This window comes from Cupressus sempervirens, chromosome 3 (assembly GCF_028749045.1).
Source record: "Cupressus sempervirens isolate cs-2001-9-10 chromosome 3, ASM2874904v1, whole genome shotgun sequence".
Taxonomy (NCBI): Eukaryota; Viridiplantae; Streptophyta; class Pinopsida; order Cupressales; family Cupressaceae; genus Cupressus; species Cupressus sempervirens.
The window spans coordinates 241,435,082-241,451,869 of NC_143120.1; the positions used below are offsets into that span (position 1 = coordinate 241,435,082).

Below are 16,788 nucleotides of genomic sequence, written 5' to 3' on the forward strand. Positions count from 1 at the left end.
CCAAGATGTTCGGCTTGGTGTTTTGCATCTTTGGTGGAAAATATCACATTCTCTTTAGGAAACTATTCTTGTGAAGTGTGAGCTTGATGGGGGTATGGATCCGGTTGATCTTGCTATCTGTAATTGCCTCAATTTTCCTCTGCAGGATGGGGCTGCAGCTCATAGGTTTCCTTCTATGTCTAGGCAGCTTCACCATCAGAGGAAGGGTCGGGTTAACCGGGATGGGCACTGGACTCCTCCTCCCTGTGGAGTTCTGAAAATTAACATTGATGGTTCTTCCCGTGGGAATCCTGGTCCGGCTGGTATTGGCGGAGTGGCTCGTTGTAGTTCTGGGGATGTTAAATTTTTCTTCTCAGTTCATAAGGGTGATTATACTAACAATCTCATGGAAGCTCAGGCTATTTATATGCTGTGGAACAGTGTTGCTTGCGGGGATGGAGTAAGATTATCTGTGAGTCTGATTCCCAGGTGGTGGTGAACATGCTTTCTTCGCAAGAGCTTGAGGATGTTAGTTGGTAGCTGGCCACTGTTGTTAAGCAGATTCTTTTCTTCTCTTCCTCTTTTCAGTTCATTAGGTTCACGTATATTCCTCGTGAATGGAATAGAACTGCTGATTGTTTAGCCAAATGGGCATCTAGTCATGATCCGGGTTGGAATATTAGGGATAGGAGGCAACTGTCCTTTGAGATGGTGCAAGAATTTGATGATCTTGTTGCTCAGGATCGAGCTCCTTGTTGAGCTCTCCTTGTTGTATTTCTTTCTGTCTTAATAAATTTTTACCCCTCTTTTTGCTAACAAAATATAAGATTTAAATACGCGGAAACAATGGACTTGTATTAGTCTTATTTAAACTATACAACAAAGAATATAAGTTTTGAATATAGGGAAACAATGGACTTGTATTCTCTTGTGATGTAGATCTATTCATTTCAATTCTTATCTAAGACAATGAAACTTATATAGATCTATGAAATTATTTAAAATAATATCATCTTGTTTAAAAAGATTTATTTTAAAATCAATATCGCAAACATCTTTAAATGATTCTAAAATTATTTAGAGTTATTAAAACTATTATTGAGCAAGAGTGAAAGTTTACATTTCAACAACCATCTAATTATTAAAGAATTCAAAATTACATTATTGCACTATTATTGATTTAAGTAGCCAATCTTTGCTTGTATGATTTTCAATGCATGTTTTCAAAAATTGAAATGTATATTAAGAGCATACCTGTAAAGCTCACATGAAACAAATGAATGTAGGCATCAGGTACAATAGTTGCTGCATAGAAATGAGTGAAAGAAAAACAAACTTATATAAAAATTATTTTGGCCAAAGAACAGAGTAAATGGGATTTGAATAAAAAAGAACTAAAAAAAGATAGTAATCAAACAAAATGAAAAGAACATCAACAAACATTCTGAAATATGCATAAACATACTCTGCAAGTTGAAATATTGTTCGATCCGGTGTTGAATAGAAACCAAATTTGGTTTATATAAGATCAATGGGTGATGGTTCTGCTTCAGCAGACCGAAATGCATAAAGATGGAAGTTTATTAATTTAATTTTACAATGCCTCTCTTACCTGTGCGCTGCATGACCAGTTGTTTTTCTAAGACATTTTTATCTTCCACTTCCCCTAGTTGTGGTGAAATACATATGAAACACATAATTTACTGAAGTGCATCACTACCTGTATGTATTAATGTCATGTAGTATTGGCTATTCAATATCATGCAATCACAACAGTCTGTATGGAAATGAATTTAATATAAAATAATTTTAAACTTTCTTATAGTATTCATTTATCATGTGATCCTGACAGTCTGTATGGAAATGAATTTAATATAAAAGAATTTGAAACTTTCTTATATTATTCTTTTTTGGTTTTTGTAATTGGCATCCATTCTTTTTTATTGACAAAGAATATTTTTTAGCATATTCCCATGCTTGGATTGGAACTTGTGCTGCTATTATATAGAACACCTCTCGGTGTAATTACTGACATGTTTTAACAACACTTTTTTTTAGTTACAAACTAAGTTCTCTTTCAAAGGTTTTATTATTGATCGATTGATCTTTTTACCATCTTTGCCAACTATATATAAAAATGAGATTATTAGTCTTTGCCTTGCATAAGGCAAGGGTACTAATGTTTTTGGTGGTCGCTATAATTAATTTTCACAACTAAATTCAATTCAATGAATTCCTAAAGTTAAAAAATAGTTTATTTTTTAATTAATTTTGTGTCAAAATTTTCTATTGTTTGATTGGTTAAGGGCAATTATGCTAGGGGTTAAAATGATTTTTGACATTAGAAATTAGACAAAGGGTTTCTAGAAACTTCTCTGTAGTTTGATAGAGAACTCTAAAATTTCCATTCTTGCAAAGATAACATGATTTGAGATTAGCCCAACCCAATTGTCGTGCTCCAACTTCTAGTGCTAGATGTGGATTTCCTCTGCCTATTGTGGGAGAAACTTTTTGTTGGTTTTCAACTCACAAATCTATAGGAGGATAGGGCATTTCTGACTCCATCGTAGTTCAATGCCATTTCACCATTTCCTTTGTCGTAGTTCAACGCCATTTCACCATTTCCTTTGTCTTCTTCTTGCGATATTTTCACAAAATTTTCTCCTCTTATTATTTGTGCCCATTTCTTCACATGCCCATGGCTATTGAATTGAGGCTCTAAAATACCTGTGAGTAAATTAAATTATACTGAAAGGATTCAATCCTCTTCTTCACTTTTCAAAACTAATCCCTCTCAAAGATAAAGAGGGCTGACACCTTTACAAAAAATAAATCACCAATCGCTGGAGAAAGAAAGGACTCAAGCTAAAGTATTTAATCATCCATCTAAATCTTCTATGAGCGAGATGTCTTAGTGGAAAAAGAATAAACGGGCACCAAAAAATAAGGTCAAGTACGAGTTGGAAGGAGAAAAAATCAGAATGAATGTTTGTTTTTTGAAAATGTTTAGAGAATGTCAACTACAAACATTGAGTTCAAAATCAATAGGTACTTATTTTTAGATCCTATAAAAATGAGAAGTTTTGTGGAGATATAGTGGTATTTATCAGTGGGGTTGATCCACTTCTCTATTTCAAAATTTGTGTTCAATTTTAGAATAGGCTAATTATGTCCATTCATTGTGTCTTTCTGATTAATATTAATATTAGATTATGTTTTTGTGAGTGTAATCCATGTTTTATTTTTTTTGCAAAATTGATAGTTAAATGTGCTTTTTTTCATCTAAGGTACTTGCGATTGACTAAATTTTAACATAAAGATTGTCATTTAGTTAGTTATTTTAAATTTATAAGACTTAAATTATAAAATTGTTCAAAATATTATAATTATCAATTATTTGTGTATTTATAAAAATAATTAAAATATTATTTATTTTATTATTTCTATATTAATTATTATTATCATTTGTTGATCAAGGTAGGAACATTCAAGTCTAGCAAAAAATCTTTAATTTTTCAACTCATATTTTTATAATATATTAAAAAAAAATTATTCAGATATTGATAAAGCAAAAATTTTCATAAATTGCATAGGCAGGAACTCTGTGCACAAAGCTCTTGTTTCCATAATATTTTTCACCCTACCGACAATGTATTTGCTTCACCTTCTCTGTATTTTATGAGTTTTCAAGCCTCCTTCATATGTTTTTGATTCACCCGTGTAAGGCTCTCATTTCAAGTAATGTCCTTTTCTTCATTTCATGTAGTTTAAATGACTTAGGAATTTTGCCCTGATGACCACAATGCAATCTTGATTAGAACCTTTATTTGCAGATGTTTTAAGATATTTTCACCTTTTAAAGTTTGCATCTTGAGGACTTGGACATAAAGATCTGAAAATTTCTTATGCTCAAAAACAGGGTAACAAAATCTTACATCATGAGCACCATCTGCTATAACTTGCGTCAAAACCCTCTTCTTGGTAGCCAAACATTCACGGTTTCAACTATAATATAAAATGTCTGTTCCTTATATTCAGTCCTATATTTTTTTACCAATAACAGTTACAGCATTTAATAGATGTCACAGCAAATCATTGATTTGATGGGAGTAAATGTTAAAATTTTTGTTCACAACTAACTAATGGCGCGGGCTAATCTTCAGACAAAATGCACTAAAGACAAAAAAAAAGTAAAACATGATTCTTTTTCAGATTCACAAAAACACAGCGAAATTTTCTCAAAAAAATTGTTCTTAATATCACAAAATATACAGATTATGAAGATCAAATGCTGAAAATTTCAAAAAAAATCATTGTGTTTTTGTTTTTTTGAAATTTAGTCAACGGTGCAATATGTAGGGAGGAGAGCCGCATCCCTAACTAATACTGAAGTCAAGCATCCACACACTTATAATCTACAATTACACTTTTATCTTCATTTATAATCCTGATTGAACTCAAAATGAATAGAGGATCAGCTATTAAAAAGAAGTCAATCAAGTTGTTCCAAACAAAATGGCTGATCAAATCAAGCGTGTAGCTCTCGCCTGACCAATTTTCTGGTTTTTATTCAGTGGCTACAAAGACAAAGCAAATTCTGGGTAGCTCTACGAGGCCGCCACATGGAAATCTATAAGTTTTTTATAAAGGAATAATTTTATATCAAGCCCACATTAGGTTCTTAATCTTGTTAAATTTCATAAGCATTGCAAATTCTCTATAAAAAAAATAATGCATTGATTATATCTTATTAGGAACATGTTTTTTGAAGGTAATCATAACCAACTGAATGAAAGGTCATTAATAATTTCATACAGATAAATTAAACAGGACCATAACTGGTTGACCTTTTAGGGCATGTTTCTCTCAACCTTCTAACACTCTCCGAGGATCTAATTGTCCACTGCAGTAACTGGATGGTACTGTAGATAATTCAATGCGACCTTTCCATTCTTCTCCAGATCTTAAAGTTATGGGCTTTTCTATGGCTGCACCATCAACGCACAACATATGCTTGTATTCATCATCTCCAAAATCCACTATGGCTTTAGCTTTCTTTTCCCAGGGATTCCAGACAACTGCAACATATCCAATATCCAATTAAATAAACTTATTATAATTTATGAAATGTATTAAAACTGAAATGTTCTAGTATTTACTGTTTACAGAAAGTGAAGAGTCATCTAAACAGTGATTTCTACTTTGAACCAAAGTTGCATGGACACAGATACGGATACAAATATAGATATGGTATTGGATATAGATACAGCCATTTTTTAAGACCCCCAATATGGATATGGCTGGATTGACATTAACAAAAAAATACATGCACACATATTTAACACAATTTCAAAATTATCAGAGGAGGTTTTTGTTACGTTAAAAGCAATATAGACACATGCTCAATAATAAGTTAATTTAACACTTTACAATATGCAAAAATAGTAGAGTTTCATTAGACGATAACCCCAAAAAATGGGTCTGGTATAAAATACTTTTCAGTTGTCTTTCTCATTTGGTGTAGGTTTTGTTTATGCCAATTTTTTTAAAAGAAGTTGCTTTACTTTAAATTGAATTTGGGAAGACTTTAAACTTGTAAAAAAATCAAATCACATTATATTCGGCACAGTTAGAAAATCAAGGTTTTTTGGGCTCAGGTGGGTACAGTATTTGGCATGTATCCGGTCTGTATGGAATACATATCCAAATCAGATATGGGGATACACACACCAAAAGAGGGAGAGAGGAGTTTCCTGTTACTGTGCTTTGAACATATGAACCTTTGCTTAGCATTATGTTAATGAAGGTTGGGAAAATTGTTTCATGCTCGGATTTTCTTGTGACATGATATCTTTTAGAGGGAACCTTCATCAGAGCCTATGCAGGAAATAAAGTTTAGTCATACAGATATTGATCATAATATTTTTATCATACACGCATTTCAAATTTTACAGCTTACCTGCATCAGGAAGGCCATCCTTCCTCAAAACAAATGTCCTCTTCTTCTCATGGTCAAGTATGGCAATTTTTGTTGGGGTGCTCAGGTAAACTCTATCCACCTACATACCAGGAAGATTTAATCCTATTAGAGCTTATGTTTTATCACAGTAAATCATTATATGAAACTTCAACAGTCAAGCCTACCTCAGATTCAAATGTAATAGCATCACTTTGTTCAGTGAAGCGTTCTTTGTTCTGTAAGTTGTCCAGATAATCCAATGTTTCCAAGCCTTCTATTCGCACTTCACTGCAAGATTAGAAATGGCAAGCTATCTCTTAGATGGAATATTAATCTTGCCTATTTTGAAGACACCCTTTTTCTGATGCCAACTTTAAAATAGCAATAATGACCATAACTCCAAATGCTTCAATAACACTATTTAGAACAAATTCCAAAAATCCTTAAAGCCTGTAATAGTATAATACTAAGAATCAGAATACAAAATCACATTGTTAATAGCCGGGGATAAAATCCATCTTGCAGTTGGTGAGAAAATTTGCATCAGCCTAAACATCTGCGAGCATCCCTTGGCAACTTTTAAGATGAAAAATGCATAACTTTCATTGTCTGTCCTTCAAAAGGATAATAGCTCATCCAAAGTCACCATACAGAGTGATTGTATTTCATTTTCTTTTGCTACATTAATTTTCTCAATGGCTATTCAGATCAAAATAAAGAGGCTTTTGCTCATTCTACTGAAATAAATCTGAGGATTTGGCACTAGAAAATTAGAACTGAACGAAGGCATGATGAAGATTTTCTAGCATAGATTGACATTTGATTTTAAAAAATTCGTTATATCTTTTCATATTCTTCTGAAAAATGACTCACACCTTTTATGCGGTCAATTAACAATAAATCTAACAACACAGGAAATATTCTTACTACCTTCCTAGGAGACAATGTGATCACTTAAAGAAAGTATAATATGTCCTATGAAAAGCCAAGTTTTCTACAAATCTCTTCAGATGAAACTTCAATAAAGAAGAATTGGAGAGGCTATGGAGTGACATTTCAAATTAGCGTACTGAAATGAGCTCAAAATAATTAACACACTTCAACAATGAAAACTCTTTATAAGTACTGATGCTGTATGAAGATTCTTGAAGTTTAAACAATTTTAATGAAAAAGTAACTTAGTTTTTCTAAATTTGTTCCTGTTTGAATAGATCTAATAAATATATTACAAGCCTTGCCTAGAATGACATACAATGGTCAAGGTATATGATTCAATTCATTTATAAATTAATCAAGATATTCAACTTGAGATCCTTTTATGAGCATGCTCAAAATAATGAAGCATGACCTCGATAAGAAAGAATTGTCGATAGTTATCTGTTATATATCACAGAACATTCCTTCCATCAAAGAAAGAACTTTATATGAATCAAATTGAATGTTTAGAAGAGGCATTTTAGCCAAATTGAAGTGATCTAGGTGGTAGTTAAAATTTTTAAGATAATCACCTTACTTTAAGATTGTCATCTTGTTGGGATTATTTTTGCTATTGATGCTCAAAATTTGAAAATTTACTTTAGGGCTTTCCTCTTTGCAAAGCACATTAAATTCCTTGAAAAATGATCTTAAGGGGCACAAAAATCCTACCCAAATCTATAAGTGATCTAGATGGTAAGTTCCACATCCCTTGTGGTCAAAGACTAGAAATCAAATAAAATAATAAAATAAATTTAAAATTTAAAATGACTTTTGAAATAGGATAAGTGTACGAGGAGACAAACTTACAACGTAGGTATAAGCATGTCGGCCGAGAGAGAGGGGGCTTGGGCACAGTGAACAAAGACAATTTCCTATCACATGATTAAAATAGTATGGTATCCCCTTTCCCTATCCATGATCCCATGTTGGAAGTGCAAAGCATTGATGTGGAAGGAGGAGATAATTTAAGATTCTTTTGTGATCATCTTGGGGTGATTTTTAGAATGGAGATGGAGAGGGAAACCAAAAGACATGAAAAAATTAAGGAATTTCATTCAGATTCTTTTGTGATCATCTTGGGGTGATTTTTAGAATGGAGATGGAGAGGGAAACCAAAAGACATGAAAAAATTAAGGAATTTCATTGCAGGCATGGTTGTAAGAATGAAGACATAAAGAAAGGGTGCATGGGTCGTTGCAATTCTTTGGTAGACTTGTAGGCAAAGAAACAAGGGCATGAGAAGGCACATCCAAATGTAACAAAGTGCCTCAAAGCTAGGATACACACAAAATAGATACATCGAAAAGGCATTCACAATTTCAAGAAAATTCCATTGGCAAATTTAAAGCCAAATTCCACGAGTGTTACTAACATCCTCCTTTCCTATGCTACAACTAGAGCATGCAAAAAGGTTATAGGCCTCGATCTTCTTAGAAATTGATCTTATAGGTTTAGACATCCATCAAGGCATAAACTATAATGGGAGTTTGTTAAAAATAATGAAGATATGCAAAAGTAACACTAGGTTGCCAAAAAGTTCACCTCACTGTAGCCATACACAATGCTGAGGGAACGAAGAATCTTCATTGTCAGGGAAGTTTCTCTTTGGTGGTTACCCATTGTCATTCCTTTTCTAGATGGGCAACTCTATGGATACATTACCACCCTGATTCAACAAGAAGGCCATGTTTACAACCTCACAATTTCACGCACAAGAACAATTGCATGACATTGGTAAGTGAGTCTCTAAAGGCTAGGTAATTGTCGGCGATAGATTTTTCAATGCCCACAATACTTAAAAGAAAATCAAGGAAAAAGGAGAGGCAACAAAAGATTTCAACACCTAAATCAGAGTATCTTCAATGCCATTCCTAGTGCTAAGTATATTCATCTTTTACATAGCATTGGGCTCTAAACATCCACTTTTTCAACAATTTCTATAAGGATTTTCTAGATCAATAGGGAAGACCGTGGTAAGATTAGTGAGTGATAGTTGAGTAATATTTTGGACACCCTTATAGTAATTCTATGTAACTATCAAGTGATGCTCTTCTCATGCCTCAAATTGGTCCTCTTACTAGCTGTTGGGTCTTAAACAATAGTAACTTTCTCCTCACCCTCCTATAGCTATAGAATTCGGGGAATCATTTGATAGAGATGGCTAGACATTGACTCTCACTCATATGTCAAATCCAAAATATATTTATTGGAATATAGAAGCACCACACATGAATAAATATGCATGAATTAGTATTAGTCTTTCAATCCATGTCGGAAGGCAATTAGGAAGTAGGATTTAAATCCTTGAGAAAGTAATCTCCTACATCTTTTCTCTAAAGTCTATACACCTATCGAATTCTAGCTTCAATAAATTTGCATCTACATGACATAGTAAATGGTTATTTTCAATAGATGTTCATTTATAGTCAAGCATTTTTACTTAATTGGTGATTAGTTAAGATGCTTCACATAGGGAATGAATTGAACCTTTAGTGGGATATGCAATCATACAAGCTTGCCATCTCTTTGTGATTGATAATAGATGTTATGATTCAGTGATGGTAGGGACTCACCATGAATTTGGATAACCAACCGCATGGTCCATTCAAGTGAATTTTGAGTATAAGTGCTGATATGCAAATATATTAGGGAAATATGAGGTTACATATACTACTGATCATTAGGGTCAAGATCTAAGTTGTTAGTTCCAGGATCCAATTGCTGGTTCAGCTAAATCTTTTTTGGGGATTTGGGTTTGTTAGTATAAAAACCATGTAAAAATCACACACACATAGATGTTGTTAGGATTAGGGATCACCGAGAGGCATGGGGCGAATCTGTGCAGCAGTATTCTTTAACTTCTTAAACAGAGACCGCAACTTAAATCCACAAACAACTGAAAGTAAACCAATCAAGATAAACAACATCAACATCATAGCACCATGATTTGTCAGTTAGGAAAACCTGTTAAGGGAAACACCCCAAAGGGGATGACACCCGCAAATATCTCACTACTGCAGTAATAAGTACCCCGTCGAAGGAATAAGTACAAAAGATTGGGAATGGACCTGCATTCAAGCTTACAGCCAAGAGCTTACTGCTCAAATACAAACCAACATACATCAAGGCATATAGCCACTTTACATAGCAAAATGGTCTTCCTTACAGTCCAAGACCCAACTGACTAGTAGCTCTGAATTAATACTGCATTAGAAAACATCATTCTGCTCAACATAATGTCCTTCCATTCGCATCTCATCCTCCTCTCAACTTTGCATCCAAAAACTGGATCTTAAATATGTGATCATGAGCTCAAAAGCATAACTTTGTTGGTCCAAAAGGATAAATAATAAAATGTGTAGTCCTCTATTTCTCGATCAAATCACCAAATAACAACTTGTTATGCAAGTGTTATGTCATCCATAATTAGCCCTATCATGTGAAATTATCAAACTGATGCTCCAAATTGATTTACCAAGCACACCGACTGATCTTACCAAATTGCTCTTGTCTTGCAAAAATAGTTTCAGGTCAATATTCTCCTGTGAATATCTCATGCGTACCGAATCTCCAAAATCTGCAAAGATCGAATTAGACATATTATGATGTCCACTTGCATGTCCTACAATCCAATCTCTAACTCTCTGATCTGTGTCTATAATAAGCTGTTATATCTGACTGTGTCCTGCTCTACTTCTAATACTTAGTCATTTTCTTGGATCAAAACTATTGGCAATCATACAAAACTGAATGGTGGCTAAGACTGGTGACTGTAGTTGCCATCAATGACAACATACCATGCATTGATGAGCAGCTCTTGCAAACAGATGCAAACTGTTGTCCTTCACTTTGTTATCACAAAATGGAGGCAACACTACAAAACTTTTCCAATTAAGTCTCTAAGGTAACTCACTATACGATTGGCAAAAATTGATCAATTAATCTTCCCAATTCCACATAGCAAGTCTTTTTACTAAAGGTTCTTGTCGGGTCCTTTTCGGTTTTTCATTTTGATAACTTTTACTTGATTTCTGAGACCTTTAGAGTCCTTTTTGCATTTTTGAGTGTTTGTTTGGATTGCTTTTATCTTTTTGTTTCCTTCAATCTTTTGTTTTCGATCATGCCCTTGTTTTGAGCTATCTTGGGATATAATCAGAGTTGTTAATCAAAATTATTAAGGTTAACTGTATCTGTAATCGGGTTTTAGAACTCCGACTGCATATTTTAAATATTAGACCATATATTTTGATGTATGTTGCACTTTTGGAAATGTATGACTTAAAATCACTTTATATTATGTTTTTAAGTTATAGAGTGCACTTTTTAATCTAATTTGATGTTGAGTTGCACTTTATTGTTTGAACAAAAATCAATTGAGTGTAAATCTCACTTTTTCAACCCATTTACACATGACAGATAAAATGTTGTGTAAATATGCAATGGACCCCAATAAGTGAGATTTACCTAAGTCAATCAATTAAACATGTGCTAAATAGAAGCAATAAGTTGTTCAAGTTATAAAACATGTAATTGCACCCAAAAAGTGTGATTATTGCATGTTACATATTTTTCAATATGCAATGCGTATTTGCTTTTAGAAACCACAATTTGGCTTGCAAAACTACTTGTTTCTCATCAAAACAACTTGGCTGGGTGGTTTTACATGCACTTTTTAATATGCATTTCATTTTGCAAACCCCAAATCGCTCATTTACATGTAAACCGGAACATGTAATCCACCAAGAAAAGTGGGACCAGCTCTAGGCTTGGATTTTTATGCAACAAGGAACATGTAAATGCCTTGGAAAAGTGCAATTTGCATATAAAGCCAAATATGCAATATGTAAATGGTTTCCTAAACCACGATCTGTACTTTACATGTGTTTTTAAAATGTGTAGATGAGTCCAAATAGTGCGATTTGCAAGAATATGCAAGTGTGTAATGTGCTAAGTGTGTTGGAAAACCTGATTTGCTTGAACTCATTCATTTCCAACGTGTAAATAGGCTGGAAAGACCCAATTTTCACCAAATGCTTGCATCTTGACATGACTTCTTGTTATTGAATAGCTTCGGTCAGATCTCTTGAGACTGTGGATTGTATATGTATGGGAGTGGATGTTTTACATACACTCGCATACATATACATATTATAATCAGTCTGATAATATGTCTTAATAGTGACCATGCACTTCATATCAAACTGAGATGAAATACTGTATATATATATATATATATATATCAAACCTGATGGTCTTGTAGATCGATCAAATATGCCTCTTTATGTGAATACATAACAGTCACGATTAGTTAGTACTAAATAACTAATCAGATCCTGTAGAAGATCACATTAATTAGTTAATACTAACTAATAATATAAGCAAATCATGACTCTTGATATTGAAAGATCATGACCTATCTTGAAAACCGTCTATTGAATACAATATCTATGTGCACCGATGATTGTAGTATTGACGTCGAAATCAATAAATGATCAATACCTTCAGCAGATCGACATAATTCATATTGCTTACCATCATCCGTTTACTATCGGATTCATATTGCATTTGCAGTTCACATACCTCTGTCTTCTTGCAGATCGAGACTCATAATCAGCAATTAACATTATTGCAGATCGTGCTCTTACATACAAGGCAAGTTACATATACTGGAGTATTAAAGATTGAAAACATTATTCTGCTTTGATAAAGGTACATCTGCTCTTATACCTATGAATAAGAGTGCAAACTTATTAGTAACCTGTGATTGAAATAAAAGAAACATACAGTCTGTTAGAAGTTTAATTCATTTAAATTTCTTCTCTCCATTTAGGCGTTTGAGTTTATATATGTTTTCTCATTGCATATACACTCCATTTTTTTTATATACATTGGGCCATATAAACCCCAACTTCCTTGGCATTTGAGTTTTTACCTTTGCCTTTGCATATTTTAAATACGTATTTGCTCACAAGAACCCTGATTTTGGGTGTTTAAAGCAAAAACGTCATATGTAGAGAGGCCGGAAAAGCCTGATTCATGCAAAATACTACATGCAAAGCACTTGTAAAAGTGTGTTTCTCTTGGGCATTTGAAGGTAAAAGCTTTTGATGTGAACATTTGCTACACTTTCAACACATGTAAATGCCTTGGAAAAGCTCAATTTGCATTTGAGGAGACATTTCCAACATGTAAAGCACTTGGAGAAGTGCGATCTGCATTTGCGAAGGCATTTGCAATAACATTTGCATCATTTAACTCATGCATTTCACATGGAAAGTGTGATTTAGGGCTGGAGTTTGAAATTTTCAAAGGCATTTTGATCTACACATTCAAACATGTTTCTAAAACCCGATTTTGGAGAAGAGAATTTCATTCCAACTTCTTCTTACTCCAAGTTTTACTCTTTGCTCTCCACGTAAGTATAAGATTTGGGATTTGTTTGCATTTCTTGATCATTTTGCTTATTTGATGCATTCTTTTGCTCAATGCTTTCCATTTGTTTAGTTGCAGTGTTAAATTTTTGTTCCAAGTTATTAAATAAGTTCAAAACTCTCATTCTTTGCAAATGCAAAAGGCTCTTCATTCCAAAAACGAATTTGCATACAAGGGTGTAGTGCTGAAACTTATCAAGTTGAGTCAAAGCAAGAGGTATGTTCTTCATTTTCATTTCTTGTTTTTGTACATACTGTGTGTGTTTGTGAAGGAAAGTTGGGATTTTCGTTTTCCCCCAAAGAATGCAAGTATCTTTCCACATTTTTATCTTCCATATCCAATCCACCTCCAAATTTGTCCAAACTCCACATTCCCAAATATGTAATTAGATTTCTAAAACCAGATTTGGGTTTAGTTCACACCTTGTTTGTATCTCAGAATGGTTCCTTATGGGTGCAAATAGGGTTCACTGCAACTAGGGCTGATTCAAGTGAACTTGAGTGAACTTGGACCCCCAACTGTATTTTTAAATCTTCTTTGGGGTCCAATTTGACCTTCCCACCTCATTAATCCTAAGAGTGACCTCGAAAACACTTCAAAACAACTTCAGTTTTCTTTATTTCTTTTGCAAACATCAAGATTAACTCCTACAAGATGAGTAAATTTTTGCTTGTTGCATTGACAACGGGAGTTCAAGATTGAGAATTGAAGCTTCATCAAGGATTGCATCCTCATTCCCACACATTTGCAACCTTCCTTTTGCTGTACTTGAGGTAAGAGTTTTTCATTTTTTCCCTCAATTTTTATTTTACAGACATGAAACAAATTACTTATTTTGCTTATCTATTTTTTTCTATTATTATTTTTAGTTCAGAATGTGTTAACAAAATTTCTTGCCATAAGAATTAGAAAGACCACTTTTTCTACCTCCATATGTCAACATCCAAAATTCAAAACAGATCCAAATTCGCTTCTATGGGAATATTTTGATATAATAAGACTGGTTCTATAAAATGAGGGATATGTTTAGAACTGTAGGGGATGTGATGTACAACATTCTATTTATTAATATTAAGTGATAACCCATTTTTCCCAAAACACCCAAAAGAGGCAGCAAACCTTCCCTTGGAAAAGATGGTGTACCTACACCACAAGAAATATTGTTTGGATAGAATAAGATGAATGAGACACACATAGCTTAAATCAGCCAATTCCAAAAAAAATTAAGGGGAATACAACCCCCATCTTATCTCAATATTGTGATAGAAAACCACCCATTTTTTACCAATAGATAACATGTGATAAGTTGTCTCTTGATTATCCCAATATTGTGATAGAAAACCACCCGTTTTGGGCTCAATACCCTAAGGTTCCCTGTGTTTTGAATGAGATTTGGTAAAATTGGTCAAGTCTAGAAAAGTGTTGTCTACCTCGCGCATAGAATGAAAATTGTTTGTTTGCCTATGAATTAGGTCAAGTATGAATGAGAATTGGTCTTTCATAAAGAATGTTAGTGAAATTTTGAATGTCTTGACAAACATTCCATTTTTGGTCTATTTTAGCATGTCTATTTTCAGTAAGTTTCAATGCCTCCCACATCGACCTTATTTTGACTTTAAAACAATTTATTATTTTAGCTTGTCCATTTTTGTAAGTCTATTTTTAGTAAACTTCAGTGCCTCCCGGATTGACCTTATTTTGACTTTGGAATGACTTACTATTTCCATGAAGTCTATTTTTGTCAGGTATGTTTTGGCCACAAGTGAACTATGATTGATGAAGAGACAAAAGGGTCTCCAGTTCTATATCAAAAAGAATGAGCAAGTGAAGTAGACGATTAGAAAATGATTAAATCTAGAAACATCCTTGAAGTTCGAATCTGGTTCAAACTTTGGTTCGGGTAGGGTTCTATTTTTGGCGTGCGGGTATGAAGTGGTTCAAAACCAATATGAACCTAAGCAAACCAGTCCGGAAAAATCAAACCAAGTTTGAAACTATTGGAATCTGGGACCCGCGGATGGCTGAAAACATTTTCTTTGCAAAATTCAATAGTTGTTTGGCGTCCACAATCCTAAAAGGTTGTTATGAATTTCTTTTGGTGGCCTCTCATTGTCATATTATGTTTCCAAACAAGTTATTTAGTCTTAAGGATGAGCATATAAGTGGTTGAGCAAGAATCCAACTATGCAAGGAGTTTGAAGATTGATTTGTGGGTTCTTCAAGTGTTTGTGCCTCATTCCTACACACTTGCAAGCTTACAATGACAGGAAAACGTAAGTTCTTGTTCCATTTGCTTTTCTTTTGTTCTACTTTTCTTATTTTTCCATTTCTCTTTCATTCTTCATAAGATCTTTATATTTTTCTCAGAATTTTTCATTTTTTTGCATATATATTATAAAATGAACATGTATCTAATTTATTTCCATAGGAAAAGGAATGGAATCTACTTCTTCATCAATAGGCAATACTGAACAAAGAATAGAACCCAGCTTTGATTCTCCTCTATGGAGGCATGTAGATATTATAAAACCCCTTCTAGGAGGTGGTGCATTCCGTTGGAGATGTTAGGGTTGTAGTGTAGAAAGAAATAGTTCTTATTATTGTGTGGTAGGTCATTTGTGTGGATACATTGGAAGAGGAGTCAAGAAATTCCCTTGCTAAAAAGATACCCACTATACCAAATGAAACTGTGTTAAAATATATTAAAGAGCATGAGGCAGTAGAAGAGAGAGGACGTAGGGCAACCAAACTCAGTAGCAATAAAAGTGAGAAAAGAGCAGAGGTAAATGCAACCCCCCATATGTTATAGTACAAGACCACCCCTTTTTTAGTACCACAATGGACATTGGGACTAAATTTGTACCCCTTACACACAAAAGAAAGGGACCACTAGAAACTTCTTTTCAAAATAAGAGTCGGGAAATTGCTGACATTAAGGTGGGAAGATCCCTGTATGCAAATGGGTTGTCCTTTAATGTTGTTTGCTCTCCAAATTGGAAGGACATGTTGAGGGGTGCCAATGAAGCTCCAAAAGGGTATTGTGGCCCCAGGTTTGAGAAAGTATGCACCACCTTGTTGGATCAAAAGGTTTAGGGGATTGAGGATCAATTGAAGCCCATAAAGGATTCATGGGTTGAGACAGGGGTGACAATTCTTTCAGACGGTTGGAAATATTCCAGGAACTGTCCCTTGATCAATGTCCTTGAAATGTCGCCTAATGGAGCAATGTTTCTAAAAGCAATGCGGGCAAGTAAAAGATGGGCCATTTATCGATAATATCCTGGCTATTGAACAAGTGGGTGCTAGAAACATTGTCCAAGTCATAATGGACAACACAAAGAATTGTAGAGCTGCTGGTTTGTTGGTTGAAGAGTGATATCAGCATATCTTTTGGATATCTTGTGTGGTTCATTCACTCAATCTTATGCTACAAAAATTGG

General features: G+C 33.9%; 1 protein-coding gene across 1 annotated transcript in view; it reads right to left on the minus strand.

Moving 5' to 3' along the window:
• Nucleotides 1-4,692: 4,692 nt before the first annotated feature.
• The window catches only part of LOC149565761 (putative glucose-6-phosphate 1-epimerase), an 83,279-nt gene continuing 71,183 nt past the window's right edge, over nucleotides 4,693-16,788 (minus strand). The window contains exons 6-8 of the mRNA XM_089819251.1: nucleotides 6,124-6,226; nucleotides 5,939-6,038; nucleotides 4,693-5,057 (exon numbers count right to left, since the gene is read on the minus strand). Coding sequence (XP_089675377.1) covers nucleotides 4,846-5,057; nucleotides 5,939-6,038; nucleotides 6,124-6,226 — 415 coding nt within the window. The 3' untranslated portion in view covers nucleotides 4,693-4,845. The remainder of the gene's footprint in view (nucleotides 5,058-5,938; nucleotides 6,039-6,123; nucleotides 6,227-16,788) is intronic.